This window comes from Chanodichthys erythropterus, chromosome 24 (genome assembly GCF_024489055.1).
Source record: "Chanodichthys erythropterus isolate Z2021 chromosome 24, ASM2448905v1, whole genome shotgun sequence".
In the NCBI taxonomy this organism is placed as follows: Eukaryota; Metazoa; Chordata; class Actinopteri; order Cypriniformes; family Xenocyprididae; genus Chanodichthys; species Chanodichthys erythropterus.
In genome coordinates, this window is record NC_090244.1 from 19,194,585 (window position 1) to 19,220,188 (window position 25,604).

The 25,604-nt window shown below is 37.5% G+C and overlaps 1 protein-coding gene across 2 annotated transcripts in view; it reads right to left on the minus strand.

Moving 5' to 3' along the window:
* The window catches only part of roraa (RAR-related orphan receptor A, paralog a), a 383,427-nt gene that overhangs the window by 78,691 nt on the left and 279,132 nt on the right, over nucleotides 1-25,604 (minus strand). Inside the window, exon 1 of one of the 2 annotated variants that reach the window (XM_067379455.1) lies at nucleotides 1,263-1,398. The exons of the other annotated variant lie outside the window; for it this stretch is intronic. Within the exon in view, the coding sequence (XP_067235556.1) occupies nucleotides 1,263-1,293 (31 nt within the window). The 5' untranslated portion in view covers nucleotides 1,294-1,398. Of the gene's footprint in view, nucleotides 1-1,262; nucleotides 1,399-25,604 lie in introns of those variants that run through there. 2 annotated transcript variants of the gene reach the window in all.

The window sequence follows — 25,604 nt, forward strand, 5'->3', positions numbered from 1 at the left end:
AAAAGCAAAACCCACATGCACACTTAAACAAGGCGCTCTCATATTCAGATGCAGGTTCAGGTATGAACAAATCAAACACTCAAAGATCAGAAGAAGAAGAAAACATGTGCTTCAATGCAATTCCTTGCTAAATCAAATATGCATAAATATTCAATTAAGCGATAAGGCTTAGCGATGAATTTTGATGAAAAACTCAATACATTAATATGTATGCTATTTAACTGAGCCTCGACATACAGATAGCAGAATTACGAGGCGGTTCAGTGTTGTGGTAATGCAATAACTGCGAGTGCAGTGGAGGTGAACTGTCGAAAAGCTTTCAGTGGGAGATTCACCGAGAGGGTGCGAAGGAGAAGAGTGGTGTTACCGCGGCTCAACACCAACATCCATTGCTTTTTCCACTCTCAACACCTCTCGCCTAATACAGAATGACAGCTGTGTGTGTGCTCGTGCAGAGAGGAGGGGGTGTGTGTGTGTGTCATGGAGCGCTAATGGATCGGAGAGTGTAAATGTATTTTAAAGTGTATATATACAAAAGAAAGACTTCAAATGAAAAGCAATGAATGTGAGCATGGAGGTTATCCAGCCCAGAGGCGGTGGACGAGTGTGTGTGAGTGTGTTATGGCGGGGGGTTGGGACCGCCGAGCAGGATTACGGAGGCATGATCAACACCAGTATAGTGGTGTGGCGTTCGCCCTGGTTGTTCACGGCCCAAAAAATAGGTCAGTGGTACACGACACACGCCGACGTCAACCAAAACGACAGGCAGTCGACATGTCCTGTGTCCTGACTCAAACTCTCCTCGACCTCTTCCCTTCAACAACACAAACACGCACGCATGCTTCTGACTTGGGACAACGGGACCCCCAGTTCTTGAAAAGCTGGCTACTTAAAATAACCAAAAAATATTACATTTGCTTTCCATTTTTTCTGAGATTCTCCAGTGCAGCTCAGGAATGGGAAAAACCAGGTATCAGCATCTTTTCTTTTTTCTTTTGACATTCAGCTGCTTCAGAACTTTGTCATTCCTATCAAAGCACTAACTTAATTTCCTTGCATAATAGAAATATATGACAATGCCACAACTTAATTCTACTGGAATAAAAACTTGCACAAGCCAGCAACTCTCTCTCTCTCTCTCTCTCTCTCAAACAGAGAGTTGGCTGACTATAAATAAAGCCCTTTGCAAGCTCGACTCGCTGGCAAAAAAGGAAGTTTACAAAAAGGACAGACAAAGCCCCAGCATGCTTTTCTCCTCTTACCTTTCATAGCTGAAATCACAAAATACATCATTAAGCTCGGCGGTCCATAGGCGAGCGGTCTTGCGAGTGCTAGCGCGAGCAGTCCACTGCTGTTTCAGCAGCAGCTGGCCAGCATAGCTCTGCCGCTCAGCTGCGCTCGCATGACCACACCAGAATCCATGTGACTCTGACATCAGCGCTCTCTCACTCTTGGGCCCGCCCCTGGGTTGTGATTGGCAGAGGAGCGGCCAATGAGAGGGGAGGGGGAGGAGAAAAGGGGGTTGGGTCTTTTTCTACAGACTGCAGTGGCTGTGACTGGGGATGATGGGATGGTTGGGGGGGGGGGGGGGATATCGGGGCTGCTGTCACTGTCTCTTGTGCTTTATCGCCAACAAGAGAAAGTCATAACAGAAGCACAACGCAAACAAGTTTTTTTCAGCTTTCAATCATGATGGTAGAACAATTCCAAGAATGTTTATAGTGATATAAAAAAGTATTGACAAAAAAATAGAAGGCATTTTAAAAATTATTATAAGACTTGAATTTATTAAGTATTGTGAAATTATTAAAAGGGTTAGGCTAAATTACAGAAACATGCCATCTATCTATCTATCTATCTATCTATCTATCTATCTATCTATCTATCTATCTATCTATCTATCTATCTATCTATCTATCTATCTATCTATCTATCTATCTATCTATCTATCTATCTAGGTGTTAAACACTTATTATAGAATGATTACATTTATTAAGTGACAGTGAAATTATTAAGATACAACTTAAAAATTATTGGTTACAACTTAAATTTTTAAGTTGCAAATTACAGACACATGATATGATCAACCTTATGGCCCATCAAAATTTAAAAATTTACTAACATTTAGTGTGATATAAAAAAGTAGTGACAAAAAAAGGCAAATAGAAGGCATTTTAAAATTATTATAAAATAAGTATTGTGAAATTATTAAATATAAAAAAAAAGCTTAAGCTAAATTATAGAAACATGCTATCTATCTATCTAGGTGTTAAAACTTATTATAAAATGATTACATTTATTAAGTGACAGTGAAATTAAGTTACAACTCAAAAAATTTAAGTTGTAGCTAATCATTTTTAAGTTGTAGATAATTTCACTGTCACTTAATAAATGTAATCATTCTATAATAACTATAATACATTACAGACACATGAACAACCTAGGACCCTTCAAAATTTAAAACCTGACTAATATTTTGATAAAAATTCTGTAAAAAGCAGTTCAATAACTTCAAAACAAATAAATAAATAACTGCAAATATATATATATATATATATATATATATATATATATAGACAGACAGACAGACAGACAGACAGACAGACAGACAGACAGACAGACAGACAGACAGACAGACAGACAGACAGACAGATAGATAGATAGATAGATAGATAGATAGATAGATAGATAGATAGATAGATAGATAGATAGATAGATAGATAGATAGATAGATAGATAGATAGATAGATAGATAGATAGATAGATAGATAATTTTTATAGACATTTTTTATAATGTGTGACCCATTCTTAGGGACTAGTTCCTTAAAATACAAGAGGCTCTAAACTATTTTTTATGTCTCGAATTAGTAGACTGTACTATCGTGTCATTTAGTGGACACCAGTTCTTCACAGGGCCTGGGACATGTTCCCAACCGACAAACACCCTGCCATCCATCCTAGTATGTATTTGTATATATATATATAATGTAACTAATGCTTTAGCAATGCAAAGTTTATGCCAATAAAGCTGTTGAACAAAACAGGAGGGGCAGAAAAAGGCAAGAGTCAAAAAAATGTCATGTTTTCTTTTGTCTTGGCGCTTTGACGGCAGTCTCTCGCTTCCTGTGTGCTAATATTAGACGGGCAGATGAGGCTGCAAGCAACTCCAGATGTTTTCAGAGAGAGAGAGAGAGCGTGTTACTGGCCGTTTCTCTGACCTCCCTCCAGGAGGCTGGTTTCATCTTTTCCTCTCTCGCTGCTCGGTGTCCTGCCTGCTGAGAGAGGCGCTCACACGGGCTGCCCTGGCAGCTGAGCTCCAGAAGATAGCAGGAGAGAGAAGAAGAGAGAGAGAGACTCATACTGATCCTTCCACCACACAGTGACTGTCTGATGAGTTTCACTATCTCACCATCCTTTTCATTTTCTCTCTCCAAAGCTCCGTCGGAGACCCCCTCCCCCTTGTGAGCTCTCTCTCTCCCTCTCTCTCTCTCTAATAATCTGCTCAGGCTTCTTAGCAGCTGGCTGCTCATGATTCTGGTCTTAGAGAGAGCTGGCTCCGGCCACAAACCAAACGAAGCTCCATTTTGAGCCTCATAAATGAGCCCCTGCTCTTCTCATCTCCACCCTGGACTAATGTGAATCTGAGATAGCAATATTTCAGTGCTTTAAAAAGAAAAGGGGGGTTGGAAATCATATTATTAAAGCATCTTCTATAATTTAACATTGAGCTTTTTTTTTTTTTTTTAACTGATGCCTTTGCACTGAAAAAGAAAAAAAAAAAAGAATTGTTGGTTTAACTTAAAAAAGTAGGTTCTGAGTTCATTGAAATTAAAAAATTGAGTTAATACAACTAAGGTGATTGTTTAATCAACAGAAAATAAAAAAATATTATGTTATCTGAACCACATTAATTAAGTTGATTTGACAAAAAAATGTAATAAATCATGAATATATATATATATATATATATATATATATATATATATATATATATATATATATATATATATATATATATATATTTTTTTTTTTTTTTTTTTTTTTTAAAGTTTGTCAATGCACTGTGAATAATATTTAAATTAATTAATATCTACTAAAATGTACACCATTGTAGTGGATTTATTTTTTATTTTTTTTTACATAGGATTTATTCCCCATGTAATTATAATTTAAATAATTTAATTCTAATTTAAATAATGGATTCATGAATTATCAAATTACACACACACACACACACACACATGTTGGGTTTTCATATTTTATGGGGACTTTCTATAGACATTATGATTTTATACTATAAAATTATATATTGTACACTGTAAAAAAATAATTGTTGGTTTAACTTAAAAAACTAAGTCACCTGGTTGCCTTAAAATTTTGAGTACACTGAAATTAAAAATTTCAGTTAATACAATGAAGGCGATTGGTTTAATCAACAGAAACTCAAAATATTATGTTATCTGAACCACATTAATTATCTAAGTTGATTTGACAAAAGAAAAAAAATCATAAAAAAAAAAAAATATATATATATATATATATATATATATATATATATTTTTTTTTTTTTACAGTGTATCCACTAACCTGAACCTTACATTTTTTTATTAATTTAATTTAATTGTATTTTTTTTTTTTTTTTTTTTTTTCATAATTTATAAGCTGTTTTCCTCATGAAGACCAAAAAATATCCCCACAAGAACAAAGATTTCTGTCTCCATAAAATAGTTATTGGTTTTCCAGGAGCATCTGTGTTTTACTGATAAGCTCTTGTAGCAATGGTATTTTAATAGAAACTATTGTTAGCAAAGTACAATTTGTTAGCGTTATAAACATTTCTGTATGTTTAATAGGCTAAGGGTAAAATCACTGTTTACCTGAACGGCTGTGGTTGCTATGCTAATTTAACACTAAATGAGCAGGAATAACTGTGCTGTGAATCCCCTGAAAAAAAAAAAAAAAAAAAAATTTGCAAATACACACTCCACACCTGATGCCATAAATCTCTGAAATTACCGTCTGATCACGACCTCTTGTGTGATCCATTAGAGGCAGCGAAAATAAATTAACTCATGTTATGTCAACACTAATCCGTCAACGGTCTCCGCTTAATAAGCAAAATATAATTTCCCCTCCATGATTATCAAATGAGGTGTATCATAGCTGAAAATTAGCCACGTCGAAGCAGCCGCAAAGTTAAATTAGCCGCCGTGGAGGTAGTTTAGCTCGTGTCACGCTGTGCTGTTAGCATTAGTGCTAGCAGTGGGCTGTTTTGCCTCCATTAAGCTACTGTGTTTTTGACCGTGTGGTACTCGTGCTCTTTGGATGAGTCAGTCCAACTGCAGCTTGTGGTAAGGTTAAACTGCTTTGCTCTGTTGAGATACTTGTGGTCGGTAGGTAAGCAACAGTACTGTGGTTAGAGCAGACTGCTGAGAGAAAGGGTTTCAGAACAGCGTGCCTCTGGGCAGTGCAGTTCAGGTGCACACGTGTGTACGTGGAGTGGAAAAAAGGCTACATGTGCTCTCGCATGCAAAAACTAACAGCACGTTTTCATCTTCCTAAACCTTTAGATCTCAGTGCGATAACCCAAGATTAGACTTCAAATATGTTATCAGTAATGGTGAAAAAAAAATGTCTGTGGCTCTGAGAGTTACAGATGAAAAGGAAAGTGGAACATTTATCGTGCGCACGATTGTTTGCAACTGTAGCTCATACAACTTCTCAACTTTGCATATACATTATCACATGATATGGCACTCATTACATAGCCAAAGAGTATCAAACAATAAAACTGATATACAAAAGCATCACTCTCTACAAAATGCTAGGCTTTTAGACCAGTGAGGCATGTCAAATCACACTCTAATTTCCTAGTATGTCCCCAACTAGTCACTGGAGACGTCGGCATCTACAAGGTGTCAAAAATCAAACTGTGAAGAACTGCAACAATCGGCGGAGGAATTAAGTGGTGTTAATGACAACAGCTGCCACCAGACAGGCCTCGTATTCTCTGCTCAATGCCCTGGAATGCATTTCTCTCTCTTTTAAACATGGCTTTCCCATACTCAGAACCAAGGGCTGTGGAGTTTGATGGCAGTCTCAGAAGATGCCACCTATTTTCAGGCAATGAATTGATTAAATTGGTTTGTTCAATCAGATCACTAACCCAATCTAGTGACCGTGAATTGCCAAGTAGGACACGTTCCTGGATCAGCATCCTTAATGGTCCTGGTACAACCTTCAAATCAACCGATCAGATTATAGGGATAGGGATAAAGGGTTAGGGGTCAAGGGCTTGAACAATGTTCTTCTAAATAAAGCAGTTTAGGGTTGATATTTGGGATAGGGTAAGAGGAATGTTGTTCTAGGACCAACAAGTTGTTGATCCAGGAACATGTTTTACTATACAAAATCATGGTGACCAATGAATCAAAACCTGAAACTGATGAATGTGCTTTTACAAAGTACAACATGTTATTGGATCAATGCCTTTGCTGATCCTGGAACAAGATTCCAATCAACCAATCAGATTTGAGGGACAAGTTTACGGTCTATGTCAAGTTTAGGTTTACAGCCAAGGTTAGGTGCGTCTACATCAGTGTTATTCACATATTTTTTTTTTTTTTCCCTCTGATTGTAAGGATAGGTTATTAGGTTAGGGATAGGACTAAATTTTGAGACAGAAATGTTGTTGCAGTATCAACACAATATGTTGATCCAGAAACATGTCTCACTTGTCAAAATCACGGTCGCCTTGAATTCGTCAAGTAAAATATGTTCCTGGACCAACGTCTTTTGTTGATCCTGGAACAACATTCCTGTCAAAAAAATGTAGTCCCACCCCTATACCTACCTACCCCTAAACTTAACCCTAACCATCACTTACACCTAAAATCAAAGGGAAACGATTGGTGAATATGAATGGTGTACAAGCCCCCAAACCTGGTTTTAAGTCTAAACTTGTTATCTACAGCTAACCTATCCCTCAAATCTGATTGGTTGTTTGAAATGTTGTTCCAGGATCACATACTAACTGGTGAAATCAATCACCCCCTTGAACCACAAGGCAAAGATTGGTTGACAAGAAGTTCCTGTTCCAGGAACAATAACAGATGTTGATCCAGGAACATCCCACTTTTGTAAATAACATGAAACATAATACGAGGTGAATGAGTTCAGGAAAGTGTACAACCTTTGTTTACACCACGTTTCATGTGCCATTTTGCCTCAAGCATAGGTACAATCCAATCTGGTTCTTCATAAAACATAAGTAAAAAACCCTAACCCAACAAGGTGATAACCAACTTAAATCAAATATTGGCCCAGCGTAGGTGTATCCCTATACCAAAGTACAGTGTGGGCCAAAGGTGGGCTCTGTCAATCTTTCCCTGTCTCTCTACATAAACACAGCAGCTCTAGTCAAGTGTCTGGCTCTCCACCTCCTGATTAATTCAAGCAAATGTATTTATTGTAAACAACCCCTGTGGGATGGAATTCAATTGAGAGGGGACGCAGAGCATCCACTGGTGCCCCCGAGGAGCCAGTCGGAGGACTGCAGCCGATAATGGGCTCATTAGCAGTCTGTCAGTAGCATCCCACGCACGGGCAGAACAGCAGCTGATCCTCTATCCTCTTTAACTCTTGCCTCTCCTCAACACTGAAACCACAGCTCCATGGAGGGAAGGAGTTTGCTTTAATGGAACACATAGCATGTAACTGAAGACAACTTGAGCTCTAAATGCCCCTCATACAAGTGTGAATGATTCATCAGAACATTATTTGAAAGAAAAAAGTTTGTTTTCAAAATGTAAAAAGCACTAGAGGTTACTAGAGGCATATAACTAGAGAAGATTGACTATTTATATAAAATGGAGAAATCATTACGCTAAATAAAATGTTCTTGAAGTTTAAACAGTAGAGCATTATTGCTGACAATGGCAAAAGGCCAGTTTTTAGTATGGTTTGAGCCAAAGAAAACAACATTTTTGATGTGATGTGTGTTGTCAGATTTTATTACTGATTTGAAATGTGTTATTTGAACATAGTTTGGACCAATGAATGTTGGTCTTTCTCAATTCAAGTAGATGGTGTTATAAAATGTAGGTATTTAGAAACTCTCCTGAGGGGTTTTATCATGCTAAAGGTAGCATGCTAACAGTAATTGTTAACAATGACTGTCAACAAACATAATTTGGACCAAGAAAGTTTGGTCTTTCTCAATTCAAGTAGATGGTGCAGTAAAATGTAGGAATTTAAACACTCTCCTGAGGGGTTTTATCATGCTAACAGTAGCATATTAACAGTACACTTAACAATGACTGTCAACAAACATAATTTGGACCAAGAAAGTTTGGTCTTTCTCAATTAAAGTAGATGGTGATGTAAAATGTAGGTATTTAGAAACTCTCCTGAGGGGTTTTATCATGCTAACAGTAGCATATTAACAGTACACTTAACAATGACTGTCAACAAACATAATTTGGACCAAGAAAGTTTGGTATTTCTCAATTCAAGTAGATGGTGTTATAAATGTAGGTATTTAGAAACTCTCCTGAGGGGTTTTATCATGCTAACAGTAGCATGCTAACAGTAACTGTTAACAATGACTGTCAACAAACATAATTTGGACCAAGAAAGTTTGGTATTTCTCAATTAAAGTAGATGGTGTTATAAATGTAGGTATTTAGAAACTCTCCTGAGGGGTTTTATCATGCTAACAGTAGCATGCTAACAGTAACTGTTAACAATGACTGTCAACAAACATAATTTGGACCAAGAAAGTTTGGTCTTTCTCAATTAAAGTAGATGGTGATGTAAAATGTAGGTATTTAAAAACTCTCATGGAGGGTTACTAACTGTTAACAGTGACTGCCAACAAACTAAAACACTTTAATTGATGGTTCTGCCTCTTCACTATAAAGCACTGCTGCTAAAAAAAGCTAAAGCTCAACAAGCTATGAAAAAAATCTTGTTACGATCTCAACCTCACCAAACAACTAGTTGGTTTTAGAACAACTGACTCTGATCCTAATTATTTCACACTGAATATTCTGTTTCATTCTGAAATATTAGGTAAGTTAAATGTGTTACAAATGCTGTTTCAAGTCATATCTTACTGCACCCAGACTAGCCTACACACCAATATTGTCACAAGCAGCTATAACTTATAATGTGTTATGTTTCTCAGCACCCAAAACCACATCCTTACATAATATACACAGTAGCCTGTGAGCTACAGTCACCTACTCTTGTTTCAAGGTTTATTAAAATGTCCTCTAAACCTAGAGGGAAAATGAAGAGGATGATGGTCTCACCGAGACATTTCGATCTACAGCTCACAGGAAGGAACTAATATCAGTCTATCAACAACATACATCCAACAACATGATCAACAGATAGAGGCCAAAGCTACTGCTTTATCTAGATTAAGCCAAGAGATTCTTTTACAGACCATCCTGACGGGAGTAACAACAGATATATCATTGAAGTGGCACTTTCGCGTAATGCCAAAAGTGACACAGCAACCAGCTCAGACCATTACTGAATTAACAAGTCACCCCTAAATACACACCAACAACCTCAATATGGATCAGTTTAATATATATGCCGAAGAGTGCGGGAGCACAATATCAAACCGTAAGCGCACAAGCCCATATAAAACAATCATAAACCAATTTAGAGCCATTCCAGGCAATTTCCTGTGGCTTCCATCTGAGAAGAGGACTTCAATAAATCACTCCGACAACAAGGGGAATATCTATTTCCAGGATAAATAGACAAGACTATTGGGCTTCTTTTCGTTCAAAGAGAGGGAGACATTACAGGGGGAGTTCAAACACACACACACACACACACACACACACACACACACACACACACACACACACACACACACACACACACATTGAAAGGATTAGTATGTTTTTTTTCTTTTGAGAAACATTGATTTTAAATTTTTAGCACTGATTTGATAATCCAGAAATTATATCTAATTGAGATGTTTGATCAGAGACATGTAAAACCACCACCACACAAAAAGGTATCATCATTAAAAGCTAATCTTTGAAATCAGCATTGGAGTGTTTGATTTATGAAGACCACTTTCTAACTCCAAATGTCATTTTTGAATCTCACAGAAGATGAAGAAAGGGGGTTATACGACCAAAATGAATCCCCTCATCAAGATCCAGACAAAATGTGCTCCCAGTAGCATCGAACAAAACCAAAAATGGGCCAGTTTCTTCGTTAGTGTGCGATATAATGACACTATGCTCCAAAGAATGACTCAGCCTCAGTTTGGGAAGCAATTATTGAAAATGGGCCAATGTGATTGGTTTCATTGCACATTTTGGATACCACTTTGGGGAGACGGCTTAAAATAAAATATTGCAAAATACCCACTTTTTACTGGAACATGTCTGAATTAATTTTCAGGTTTTATATTTAAAAACTGTAGGCTTTTGTTGAAACTCTTTATAGCTCTTTTATTTTCTGACTAAGAAACGTTTCTTTTTCCCAAAAACATTTCCAAAATCATCAAAATGTAATTGTGCTGTAAGCAAAGATTAATAATCAACAAAATAAAAGGAGCCAAGTCACCAGACGAAACGTCTAGAGCAAATACAAACAGACTTGCCAAGAACAAAGCGCGGAGACCAGAGACAGAAAGCTCTGTTTGACATGTTACTCAAACAAATCTCCAATCCTCCTCTACACTGAGCGTGTTTACTTCAAATTAAATTTGAACCCTTCCAGGTATTAATAATATGGAGACGTTTGGCAGTAAACAATTTGATAAGCATTAAACTCCCCTTGTGCTCGGTCTAATTGAAAACATCAGATGGCCCCAAGCGGCTGTTTGCTTGCTGTTGCCGTCGATGTTGTCGCTGCTCGGTTAGTTTTAATAGAGCAGAGATGTCAAACCAATTTCTTTGTCTTTGGGCATTTTCTCGTGTTGCCGACGTGGCTGAAAGAGACAAACAAATAAATGTGTTTATGAGATTAATTTGAGAGCGGTAGAGAGAGGCAGTCAAGGTGAGCTGTGAATCGCTAATAGCAAGGACAAAAAAATAAGGAAAAAAATGCTCAGAGGACCGAGGTGAAAATACTTCAAAAATGAGAATAAGTGCCTCAGGTGTGGGATCCTATTTAAGATCATATCAACCGATAGATTTAACCGACTGGAGGATTTGTGCTTCACTACGGTAAATGTGTATCGCCTTAGAGCTTAAGAAAAGAGAATAAAAAATGAGTTTTTCTGTCTTAAAAAAATATGCGAAGATCTCATCCAAGTCTTTGGAAAGAGAGTTTGAGAGAAGGAGACAAGGAGGAGGAGGGGACATAACACCATGTACCGGGGTCTGAACCGGGGCCAGGAAGAGATGTTCAGCATCCTAATGATCTCTTTCTTCCTCCCCGTGAAGCCGCACGAATCTCTCTCTCACTGAAAAAAAGGAAGTGGAGGTGATTGGGAGGGGAACCTCGCTTGTGTCTCTACAGGAAGTAGGGCAGGTGATTTTGAGTGTGATAATTACGGTCATAACTAGGCATGAGGGATAGGTAATGGCCCTTCTTATCCTTCATGTGGAGCGGCTACGGTCACGGCGACTGTCGTCGGCAAAAAGCATGATTGTGTTTTTCTTTGCGCGTTACTATGACTGCTGTACGAGCCACGACGACTGCTGAAAAGGGCAGCGGGGGAGCGTGGCCTTTGAGGGGGAAGTTAACGAATGAACTTCATTATTGAGGAGCATACCGGGGAGACCCCCTGGAGCGGGTGATGTATTACCCCGTGTCAAGGAAACACGCAACGCCCTCCCCCAAAACACACTACATCCTCAATGCCAAACGACCACATCAAATCTGAAAGAAGGCATAGGTGAACAGAAAGTTTACTTAAGATAAACAGAGTAACAGAAGACAAAGGCATTCATACTGAAAAAAAAAAAAAAAAAAACACCTGAAAAATAGGGATGTAAAAATAAGTTTACTTAAGATTTTGTAAAGAATAATACAATAAATTGGCAGCTGTACAGTATAAAAAAAAAAAAAAAAAAAAAGATATGAGTTTACATAAATGGAAATAAAAAATAAGAGTAACCCAATGTGGTAGCTGTACAAATTAAAATAAACAACTTGGGACTGAGTAAAGAAACTGTTTATTTTTAGAGACCACATGAAAAATAAAAGAATAACATAAGAAATGGCAGTTGTACATAAGGACCAAAAAAAAAAAGAAATACAAAAACAATTTTGAAAGAAGAGATGAGTAAACAAACAAAATTTTACTTAAATTATGGCTTGAAAAATAAGAGTAACCCCCCCAAACAAACACAAAACAACACAAAACAAAACTGTTTTGCTTTTGTTGAAACTCTTTATAGCTCTTTTATTTTCTGACTAAGAAACATTTCCTTTTCCAAAAACATTTACAAAATCATCAAAATATAATTGGGGTGTAAGCAAAATCAACAAAATAAAAGGAGCCAATTTACCAGACGAAACGTCTAGAGCAAATACAAACAGACTTACAGCAAAACAAAACAAAACAAAACAAAACAAAAAACAAAACAAAACAAAACAAAACAAAACAAAAAACAAAAAAACTGGCTGCAGTACAAATAAACAACTCTGACAGATAGGGTTTGTGTAAACTAAATGTTTACTAAAGATGCTGCATAAAAAATAAAAAGAGTAACTCAAGAAAATGCCAGCTGTACATAATGACAAATAAATAAATACAAAAATTTTTTTGAAAGGAGTTAAAAACGTAAGTAATGCAAAAAGAGCAACAGTATATAATAAAGACAAATGAAAAAAAGACAAAAAGTGAAAAAAGTTGAGTAAACAATGTCAAATTAAAAATTTAAAAGAGCAAGGCATTAAAAGTGCTGTAAATAATGAAAAAAAAAAAAATGTAGTGCAAAATATGCAAAGGTTGACTTCAAATGGCCATTGAAAAAAATAAGACTAATGCAAGTAAATGGAAGCTGAACATACTGGGAAAACTGGAAAAACAAGGTAAAAAAGATGAATTAATAAATATTAATATTACTTTAGATAAACACAGTTACATAGAAAAAACAAAACAAAGTAAAAATATTTAGGGAAAAACAAAATCAACTTCATTTGCATATACATGTTGTTTTTGTTGACGTCAGTTCTCTGATGTATGAAAGTACTTTCCAAGCAATAAGGTCAAATTGGCTTTTCAACCACAACTGTGGCACGCAATAACTCTTCTCAATAATTTTGAAGAGGTGCGTCACTCTACCACATCGCTCTACCACACAGGAGCAAACCGCGGAGACCCTCCACCTCTCAGAGCACATATTCAGCTCATTTATTAGGATTTACATTGTCCTGCAACTTTCCCTCCAACTAAAACACCATTATACTCCTCCAAGATACCGTAGCTGTGGGAGAGGCTTTCTCCTGAAGATTGAGGGAGTTCTTGAGGCTACAATACTCCTTGAATTTGGCCCTTTTGGTAGGCCCAAAACAACATTCTTTTTCTTTCTCCCCTTGCATTTTTGAGCTCCTGGTCAGAGGGCTCTCAGCTTTTCTCTTTTACTGTTGACTTATGAGTTAGCCAGGGATGTTTGGGAGCTATTTATCATGGGCCTGGCTCGTCCTGCACCCTCACACATTAGTAATGTTCTCCACCGAGGAGTAGGCCTGTCACAGCTCTCTTCCCCCAGAACCTTTGAACAAGGTAGGTCACGGCGAGGCCTCGTGCATGCCCCACTTTTAGTCTTTCATGGCACCTTTAAGTTCGCCCAGGCCCGGTGCGGACGGAGACGGCCTAGGGGCATCGTGGTTAAGGATTGATGCTTGTGTGACTTGAAACGCAAGAAGCGACAGATCTTTTCCATATTGTGATGTACAACCGAATGTTACAGATATTTAAAAAAGAAAAAATGTAGGGCGTGGTCTTGCTTTAATCTATCGATTGTTGTTTGGATGTTGAGATGTGGGCGAGGCTCTCAAAAGTGGATACTTGAAGGGGCGGAGTTTAAGCAAACGAAATGATTGTTTAGTTAATTTGTTTAGTTGAGGTTAATCATTACTAAATGATTAATGCTTCAGAAGTATTTTTTCTTTGATAGTTCGGTAACACTTTATTTTACAGTGTCGTAGTTAACCGTTATTACATGTACTTACTATAGTAATAACAGTAAATTATGCATAATTTCAAGTAACTAACCCTAAACCAAACCCTAACCCTAACTGTAACTCTATAGTAAGTACAAGTAGTTCATTAATACTACACAGTACTTATTTGAGAAATTACAATGTAACTACGGCACTATAAAATAAAGTGTAACCGATAGTTTATGTTAAATAATGTAGTTAACTAATGTTAACACATGGAACCTTAAAGGTACGATTTGTAAGATATTCGCAGTAAAATATCCAAAAACCACTAGGCTAGTGTTATATATTTTGTCCAGCTGATTACTAACAATATCTCTAATGTTTTCAGCTACTTGTAAATCATGAGAAAATTCCCCATTCTAAACAGTGACACGGGGCAGTGCAGTCGCCTGTCAATGACGTCAGTTACCCTTTGTTACCGCCTTTACTGACGTAGAAACCACATGACAACAGTGTCGTGGACAAATGCGGAAGTAGTGTCTAGCGTCCAGCAAACCACTAGCTTGATTCAAGCAGTTCCTTATTTACTTCTTGCACGTTTTATGGTGGATTGTGTTACTTATTTATGGAACATAATTACTGTTTACCATCTGCCGCTTGTTCTGTCGACAATGACAGCTCCCGTAAACGTAAGCGTACGGGCCAACCAAACGACCCAAGAAGAGTTCGGGACTAGAGGAGAGAAAGAGCGAGGATCAATATCGGTGTTGCATTTTCTAGATGGAGAGAGCTTCGCGACAAACTTCACCTAGAAAGAGATGTCGATCTCGCTTGTGTTTTACTCGACAGGTGAGTTGTTTTATCGTATGCCATTATAACGATCAACACGATTAGTATTATGGGGCATATACACCAAACGCGGGGCATCGCGTCTCTAGACCCGCGCAAGGACGCATCTGATCCATAGTCTGATCGTGTCTTTGCATTGACTTTGTATGTAATCTACTCACGCAAATCGCTGAACTCGCGTTTGCTACTGTATGTATGCCCAATTATTGTGTTTGAATGTACACGAGTGTATATATTTGTTGAACAAGTGTTAATCGTTTTCATATCATCTGACTAAACAGTAATCAATTAATTTGATAATTTACTGTCAAACTATATTTGCTGTATTGTATTGCAATATAGCATGACGCAATATGTAATGGTGGCAAATGTGAAAATTGTCTTTTTCAGACACTTCCGAAATCCAGTATTGGATAGATTTTGTTAGTTACTGTAGCAGCTACAGTGTAGTTATCGTAGTTTTACATCATAACCTCACAATAAAAATTGTGCTGTCAATACATATGATACATAATCGATACATATGGAAAAGCGGAAGCAGCGCCGGTGATTGTGGCATAATAAAAGTCCCGCTGCTCGTGAGGCGTATGTTGCGCAATCGCTCCAGCGGCCTCGTTCAGCTCCCACAACACTTGGTCCTGCTCTGCTTCATACTACAGTAATGTTAATAATCGCATCCATGAACATGATTTCTTCCTGAGTCCTATCCAGATTATTACATATTGCACCTATAAGGTAAAGTGTTACCCAAACATTTTATATAAAATGATACAATGCATATTTCAAAATAAAATCTATAACATTTAGCATTTAGAAAAAAAATTTCATTTTCATTTCAAGCAATGCATTTCAGTATGTGCATTACCTGGGAATCGAACCTACTATCTTGCCGTTAGTAGTGCAGTGCTCTACCAGTTGAGCTACAGGAACAGAAAAGGATGGGTCCAAAAGTATTGGAAAACATAAGGGGTGAAAAGATGTCTCCTATAATCAGTAAACAAAGCGGCAACCTCATTGGGGGAATTAAAAAAAATCCCCCCAACCTTAAGACTACTTCTTACATCTCTTCCTGTTTTCAGATTTGTCATTTTATTTTCTGTTTGGACGACAAATGCAGTTTGAAACCAAAACACGGGATTAAGGGATAAAGTTGCTGCACGTCGACCTTGATTCAGTAATCCAGTACATTATTGGGTAAATGTACATTTGTCCCAAGAACACAACTCCTAGAGGAGTGTAATCTCTCTCTGTTACGACAGCTTCTTAACGCAACACAAAATGTGATGAGGGCTTCTTTCTGCAAATCAATCTACCTTAAAATTCCTCCTGAGCTATTTGTAATCTGCGAGGCTAAGGAATATAATATTACAGGCACCGTTCACCCAAAAATGAAACATTGCCTTCTTATCTTTCTTCCGTGAAACACAAAAGGAGATGTTTAGCAGAATGTCCTGTCTGCTCTTTTCTATACAATAAAAGTAAATGGGCATGGATGCTGTTGAGCTCCAAAAATCACATTAAAAGCACCATAATAACAGTCTAAATTACTTGTATGCCATATTTCACGTTTTCTGAATTAATGCCGAATAGCTTTCTGTAAGAAACAGACTAAAACGTATGTCATTAACTTCTTTTATGTTCCCTGGAAGAAAGAAAAACATGCATGCTTCAAAAAACGTGATCGAATTTTCATTTTTGTTCTAAATATCCCTTTAATATTCCTTCAAAACAACAATTACCATTAATTTTCAGGAACTATAATGCATTTAAAAGGTTCTTGAGTTTTATGTTAAAATTTGTACACTTTTTCTGTGTTCGTCTGCAGTGTATACTGCAGGGTGCAACCGATTTGAATTATGCAAGCAAAAATTAAAGAGGCGAGTTCTTTAATGACCGTGTGGTGAAAAATGAAGTTGATCTTTGGAGCGAGTCCACCACATCATTAAGGAGTCTGCCACTTAATCAGAATGGATACAAAGCCGGCAAGGTGCTAAGTGCGCAGGTGGAGTCGCGCTGACAACCGCTGATACATTAAAACACTGAAAATGAGGGAAAATGGTACAGGTAGACGAGGAAACAAGACCTGAAAAGGACAAAAAAACAAACAAAAACAAAAACAACAAAAAGTTTTCCTTCCTCTATTTTAAAAGGATGGTTCACCCCTCAAAAAAGAAATTTCTGTCATCATTGCATACCTGTATGACTTTCTTTCTTCTATGGAAAACACAGATTGAATAATGTGCCAGTCATTGCTTTCCATGCAATTACAAATAATGATTACTGTATCTTTCAACCCTCAAAAAGGATGTATAAAAAACATAAAAGTGCTCCATATCACTTAAGCACTATATTTCAAGTCTTCTGAAGTCATATGATAGCTTTGTTAAAAGCTTTGTTATAATTTTTGGGTGAACTATCCCTTAAACACAACTTTCATGAGGACCAAAAGAGACACACAGCTCTAATCTCTCAGATACAGCTTCTGCAGTCCGTTCTTCTGCAGCTATGAAGTGGTTTTTCAATGGTTTTTAAAGTATCTCTAATTTGAAAGACTGATCTCTTTGAAAATCCCAGTCTTTTGCATGGTTTATTCAACAAAATTACAAGTGAATAATTTAGAAACAGAAGTTTTACAGGATAATTATAGTTCTCATTATTCCAGAGTGCATAATTGTCTCTGCACTTCTACAGTTATTGCCATTGTAACTCACATAATAAAGATGGTTTGTGAAGAGGCATAATTCTTAAGGTTCAGCATAATATCCTTATTTCCACAGTGACTAAACTGAAGATTATTTATATATACGTTTGGGATCATACGATTTTTTACCTTTTTGAAAGTCTCTTATGCTCACCAAGACTGAAGACAAGAGACATTTATTATTATCAATATTGAAAACAGTTGTGCTCCTTCACATTTTTGTGGAAACCCTGATACTTTTTTTTTCAGGATTCTTTGATGAATAGCAAGTTAAAAAGAACAGCATTTATTTGAAATACAAATCTTTTGTAACATTATAAATTCTTATAAATTAAATTTCTCTTTTTGATCAATTGAATGCGTCTTTGCTGATTTAATCAATCAATCGATCAATCTGTCAATCGATCAATCTGTCAATCGGTCAATCAATCAATCGATGAATTGATCAATCAATAAATAAATCAATAAACCAACCAAGCAACCAACCAAGCAACCAACCAAGCAACCAACCAACCAACCAATCAATCAATCAATCAATCAATCAAACAATCAAACAATCAAACAATCAAACAATCAAATCAAATCAAACAATGAATCGATCAATCAATCAATCAATAAACCGACCAACCAATCAAATCAATAAATCAATCAATCAATCAATCGATCAATAAATCAATAAACCAAGCAACCAAGCAAGCAATCAACCAACCAATCAATGAATCAATTAATGAATTAATCAAACAATAAATCAATCAATCAGTCATTCAATCGATCAATAAATCAATCAATCAACTGACCGACCGATCAATACATCAATAAATCACTAAATCAATAAACCAATCAACCAATCAATCATACTAACCCCAAACATTTTAAAACAAATATTTGCCAGAATAAGCTGCAATTTGGACCAGGTCTTAAGCCATTTAGTCCAAGCTCTGGCTGTGGGAGACTATGTGTGTCTGCTGTGTATGTGTGCGTGAACGCGTCTGCTTGCACGCACCAGACCGTAGAGGAAGCTAATGATGGCACAAGGACATTTCATCAGCACCATCTTAAACATCAGCAGTCAGCCTCCATCAGTGGCGTTCATATCTGCCGGAGCCAGATGACCTCCGTTTCTGTCCTGCCCCATGAATCAAAGCCCTCATTTCATGCTGACATGCTGCACTTGTCGGCCACTGGACGGCTGCGCGAGACAGAAAAGTGATGAGACATGGTGAAAGTGGGGAGTGACAGATAACCGCTTTAGCTTGTACAAGGCCGTACCACTTTACCGAATGGCAAGGAAGGTGCACTATAGCGCCGCCCAAATGCCCATGCAGGCACGTGCCTGTCCACTGTCACTGCAAAGTCGTAATCCACCTTAGCAGATGGAGCTCTGTATACAATTCACAACAGCAAACACGCGTCGTGTGCATGACGCATGTCACTCGCTGTTGTTTTTCAAGGCTGACATCTCTTCACAACAAGGTCTTTCAGGTCTTCACAAAGGGACAGCACGGCTGGAGAAAAGCTGACGAAGCTGAAGATGGCACAAAGCATGCCCACCATAGAGGGGAAGAGACAGATTATGTGACTACAAAGAAACTGAAGGGGGCCCGGTACCCATCCTTGAGTAACCCCTACTGTAACAACCCCACGCCAGACCACAGCCTGGTCAAAAAGGACACAAAAGCAACCATAATGCCAAACCTCTCTCATTTAGACAGCGTCAGCCAAAGGAGGTGATGGAAGAGCAAAAAAAAAAGAAGCCTTGCTTCAATTTATATAATTTATGCAAAAAAACGCATTCACTATGGCCCATTTGCAATTCTGCGAAATGGCCGATCATAATGCTTTTGCTGAAAAATGAGGAGCTGTCATTTTCTGTGGATGGAAGAAAAAGTATCGAGGGAGAGAGAAGAAAGGGATAAAAATCATGCTGTCCTGGTTTACGACAAATAGATGTCTCTATTGATTTCCTTTTTACTGAAGCGGCCCATCCTTCTCTGTTGTGAATATACTGACCTATTTCTGATAAAAAATGGCAGGCTATTATGGATTAAAGCAAAGTGTCCAAAAAGAAAATATTCTTTCCATGGCACAAACAAATGGAAAAAAGATGAAACATAATCTATTGTTAAAATTGGAGAGTGTCAATTTGAATGTGCTGCCTTTTTTTCTGCCGAGTGTCTCTTGTTGTTTGAGGATGGAAAACTTTGGGTTTCTGAGGCATGCTGAGAGCAAAATCGCTTCGTCAGAAAGCGCACTCCTGGGACGCTCCGTCCATTCAAAACAGTCTCTCCTGACGAGCTAGTGTTCACTTCATTTACCAAGCACTTAGCCAACTGGCGTGATAAAAAACATACACCGTAGCATGCTGTGACCATCACTTCTCTTGATAGAGGACATATAACAAATCTCTTCCATATGTCAGTCTTTACAAAACAAGATGTTGAAGGTCACGCCTTGGTGACTTGTTGCTCCTCGATCTCGTGTCGTTCTTAAATCCTTTCAATACTTTCCAGCCCTTCATCTGGAGCACATAACCAATCTTGACGAAATCATCATATAAATTTTTCCTCTGAGAGGCAGTATGCCAAATCAAGACAAGATGATTAAATGTATTTCAACAAATAGGCTCTCCAATACAACTCTTATTTACGTTTTAGCTGTGCAATAGAATATGTCAGACCACTGCTGGGATGCATTATTGGCTGTGTACAGCATGATTATGTTTAATAAATCCCTACAGCGTTAGATTATCCATAGACGGCTCTCATCCAAGTTCAAGCAAACAACCTCGCTACAATGACAACTTATAAATAATGATTCATGAAATGCCATAAAACAATGAAGACAAGGAAGTTGTGAAATCCATGTTTGATTAATCATTTGAATGGGTACTGTTTATCACGGTTTCAATATTTTTTTTTCAAGTCGGCTTTCCTGCTCAGTCAAGGCTTGTTTAAAGCTTAGCTTCAGGCTATTGGGCGTTTTTCATATTGGTGACTTTTCTAGTTAAATAAGGATGTTTTAAAGCAAATATTTGTTAAAGTATGATTTTAAAAATTCTAGCAAAAAAGTGTTTAAAGGGATAGTTCACCCAAAAATGAACACCCTCAAGTTGTTCCAAACAGTTGATGGGCCCCACTGACTTCCATAGTATTTTTTTTTTTTTTTTTCCATATTATGGAAGTCAATGGGGTTATTAAACATATAATGAGAACAATTTGTTGTAGATAAATTCTTATTATATTTAGTCGACTAAAACTAGAACGTGCCATAGAATGTGTTTTCAAAAGATGTAATATAAGTCTAAAGTGTCCCCTGAATGTGTCTGTGAAGTTTCAGCTCAAAATACCCCATAGATTTTTTTTCATTCATTTTTTTAACTGCCTATTTTGGGGCATCATTAAATATGCGCCGATTCAGGCTGCGGCCCCTTTAAATGCTCATGCTCCACGCCCCCGGAGCTCGCGCTTGCCTTTAACAGCATAAACACAGCTAATATAACCCTCAAAGTGGATCTTTACAAAGTGTTCGCCATGCAACATGTCTAATCGCGTAAGTATGGTATTTATTTGGATGTTTACATTTGATTCCGAATGAGTCTGATAGTAGCCTATGTGTGGCTAAAGGGCTAAAGCTAGCATTACACACTGTTGGAGAGATTTATAAAGAATGAAGTTGTGTTTCTGAATTATACAGACTGCAAGTGTTTAAAAAATTAAAATAAAGACAGTCTTGTCTCCATAAATACAGTAAGAAATGATAGTAACTTTAACCACATTTAAAAGTACATTAGCAACATGCTAACGGAACATTTAGAAAGACAATTTACAAATATCACTAAAAATATCATGATATCATGGATCATGTCAGTTATTATCACTCCATCTGCCATTTTTGGCTATTGTTCTTGCTTGCTTACCTAGTCTGATGATTCAGCTGTGCACAGATCCAGACGTTAATACTGGCTGCCCTTGTCTAATGCCTTGAACATGGGCTGGCATATGCAAATATTGGGAGCGTACATATTAATGATCCCGACTGTTACGTAACAGTCAGTGTTATGTTGAGATTCGCCTGTTCTTCGGAGGTCTTTTATACTGAGATTTATATAAGAAGGAGGAAACAATGATGTTTGAGACTCACTGTATGTCATTTCCATATACTGAACTCTTGTTATTTAACTAAGCCAAGGTAAATTCAATTTTTAATTCTAGGGCACCTTTAGTCAGTCTATTCTATACATGAAATAGAATAAAGAGTACATACTAGGTTTTAATTTCTAAATATTTTAATTTTATTTGTAGATTTGCTAATACATATTTTTTTGTTTATAAAATGTAACTGCAAATGTTGGAATCAGCTATTCATTGTTAGTAATTTTTATACACGCAAGGGTCACAAGAGGAACCTGTATTGTAGAATGACCCATTAATACTTCAGAGAGGTCAGCCATAATGTCTTAATCGTTTGATTGAGATTAGCATGGCTGCCTCTTTGTGACTCTCTCAGTGCTGGACGAGGCGGTAAACAAATGAACTGGCAAGGGTGAGGCCATGCTTCTCAATAAACACTGACACAGCCTGTCCTCACTATGGAGACAGATAAGCCTTCTCTACAGCTCGCTCACTCAAATTCTCCCTCCTTTTTTTCCAGAATTCATTTCAATCAATCTGTCTTTCCAATGCTTTTTCTTTCTCTCTGCCTTTCTTACCATTTTTCTATCTCTTTCTCGCATTGAATCAATGTCTCTGCGTCCATGCGGTCACGACTAACCTGTACGGGACTCAGACGGGCTCCACCAACACTCCACTACAGCTGTCGCTCTCTCTGTGCTGCCCTAAACAAGCAAATACTTCATTTGCTCAATACCTGTCATCCATGACTAACAGCATCAAGGCAGAACAATGCGTTAGGAGAGAATAATTCTCGATAGAATAACAAACCATGGCGTAATACCGAGCCCATTTATCTTCTGCGCTTCATACCCGGAGCTTCTGACAACTTCGGAATATCACATAAATCTAGGCAGATTTCCATGCATGCAAGTAGATTGCGTGTTTATTATGCGGTATTTGCCGGGAAATAAGACATACATACAAAATAATCTGATTTTGAAGACTCCATGAATTCAGAAATGAAGTTGTGTGGCTTTTAGTCAGTGTGTGCTAACTTTGACACTATCTATGTGCTAATTTACTCCTAAACTGTTAGCGCATTTATTTAGAATCTACAAAAAATCATTAAAAACAGCGATGCCTCATCCTGCACTCAGGGCCGTGTCCAAATTTTTGTCCAATCAAATGTCCTCTAGAATGTTTTTTTCCCATTTCCACCTGCCTCCAACTAGCAATAACTAGCAAATTATGGTTCATAACTACGATTTAGAGGACCGATTTCCCCTGATCACAATGTCCTTTTTTCAATAGGAAATACGTTGATGCTATAAAAGGTGCTTTTGCACCGGGTAGTTCTACGAACTAGCCACAAGGGTGGTTCCCCGAGAACTAATAGTTCCCCCAGGGACGTTTTCTTGGTTGCATTCGCACCGCCAGTAGGAACTCTGAAGTGACGAGAGTAAGCTGCGCTTGTTGTTGTGACTTTTATTTTGACAGCGCGGTGGACCTTTATTTTGACGCCGCTGAGAACGCCAGAGCCTTAGCAGCACACAGCGCTCACATTCTCTGTCTTAATTAATTTACGATTTGTCTAAAAGCCTATCTAATATGTTATTTGATAGAACTGTTCAAAAGAAAGAACACAGTATATGAAAAAGTACTAGCGTTTGCCGTGTGGTTGATGTCCAATGTCACTAGCTGAGCAGAAATACTTAATCATGTTTTGCGTTGTCCCCTCAAAGTTGGGTTGGATTTTCTCCTTAACTCGAGAGGTCCATCTATCATTGTTTTCCATGTTCACAGAGTTAGTTTGTGGAGTAAAAATATAAGCTATAAACTGTTTTTTTAAAAATGGCGGGTGCCGGTGTTCCACGTGTGTTCGGTCTATCAACTTACATCACTGGTAGTTTCTATAGTGCTGGTTTAGACCCTACTCTGAAGTAGGAGCTGATGTAGTTCCCCCCAACTAAAATCGTTCCTACTTCCGCCAATAGTTCTAGGGACTACGAAAAGGTTCGAAAGCCCCTAAACCGTACTTATTAAGAGACTGTACGTACCTATTAACTAAACCATTTGCAGGTTAGTTTCATATGTAAGCACTGTGTCTCTGTGGTATTTTCAAAACATTGCTCTGTTTGTTTGAATATCCCGACCTGCATAGCATAGCAACATTGGCTCAGCCAATGGCGCGCGATTAGGGCAGGACTGTTTGTTTGTTCAACCAATAGCAGACAGGGGGAGTGTGTAGGAAACCTGTTTAAAAACTGATGGCACAGAAATGACTCACTTCAGCTTCAAACCTGAAGTAGCCAGACATGCAAACATGCTGTTTAGCTGCACAAGAGCTGCTATCTGTTACTGATTACTAGATCCATGGCCCTAATCATTTTGCTGATCTGTTTTTTTTTTCTTTCTTTTTTTCTTTCTTTTTTTTAGGTGCAGCGACTTGGCAAGACTGATGTTTTCTCTGGCCATGGATCAGCCCTGCGATATGAGAGCTAAGAGACACACACACATACCTAAATGCAAACATACATATGCAAATAAAAGATTAAATCCTAGTCTACTGCCTGTAATCACCTAGTACATCTTATCAACATGTCTTGTAATTCTCCTAGACAGGTAACAACAACACCAACGCATCTCACTAAAGCAAAGACTGGACTCTACTGCAGTCTAAATATGAATCCAGGACAGAGTCACATTCTACCAATGCTTTGAATTCAACTCAGGCATAATTACATGAATGTGGGAATAATTAGCAATATCAAGTCAGTGGCAGGTAACAGTTTTCAGAAGTTTAGTACATGAACATGTACCACACCACAAAATATGCGCTTGTTGAGAAGAGGTGATCCATTTCTTTTCTATGCTGTTAGAATTACAATTTTCACTTGGAACACTATAAAATAAACAAGTGAAGAAATTCTGTCGACTGACACTGAAAAAGAACCAGAATATCAAAATTTGGGGATGGACACTTTTTACATGGACAGTAATAAACCACCTAGTAACAGCCTAGAAACTACACATAAAACCCCAAGAAACTGCATAGTCACATTTGAAAGACACCATCTTAGCAACTTTGCACAGGAAAACACTTATATTTTCTTCTACTTAATCAAGTTAATTCCAGTCTGAAAAGCTTGAACAAAAGAATTCACCTAGAAAACAAGTACTTTTGCACTAAAAGTCCTACAGAACTTTTATAGGACAATATTTTTGTTCTGTCATTTATTTAAATTCCTCGGAACACCCTGTTCTTAACGGGAGACATCTAAGTACTTTATTTCTGTCTGGTGTTGTGCTTTTCCTCTCAAAGAGCTATTAAACAGCACTGTTTATCTAAAGAAAAGAGTCTGTTGCCAGAACGAACCACATGGTCTTGCAGTAGCACTATATAAAAAGGTCGGCCGTAAAACTGTCAAGTTCAAACGCAAAGAAAACCATACATGAAACCGTGCTGTAAAACAGAGCATGTGGGGAAAGTTTCAGACACCGATGCCACATTCTCAAATGACTTGAGAGTGTCTATTCTAATCATACAGATGACAACTAAAAGATCAGCATTTTCAGAAATTTAACTTATTCTGCATCTTATTCTGTTTCAAAAGTATAATTTTGAATACATTATTTTGCCCTTTTATTAAAAGGAAATGAAATGGGGGATGGACTTGAACTTGCTTGCTAACTGCTAGGCCGCAGTTTATGACAAAATTAGAAACTTTTGTATTTTGTAAATTTGTATGCTGTATTAACTTAATTATGGTAAACAAATATATTGCCCAGGCCGATAAATCAATGATTTTTGTCATTGATTCAGTCGAAAAATGTGCTAGACTGGG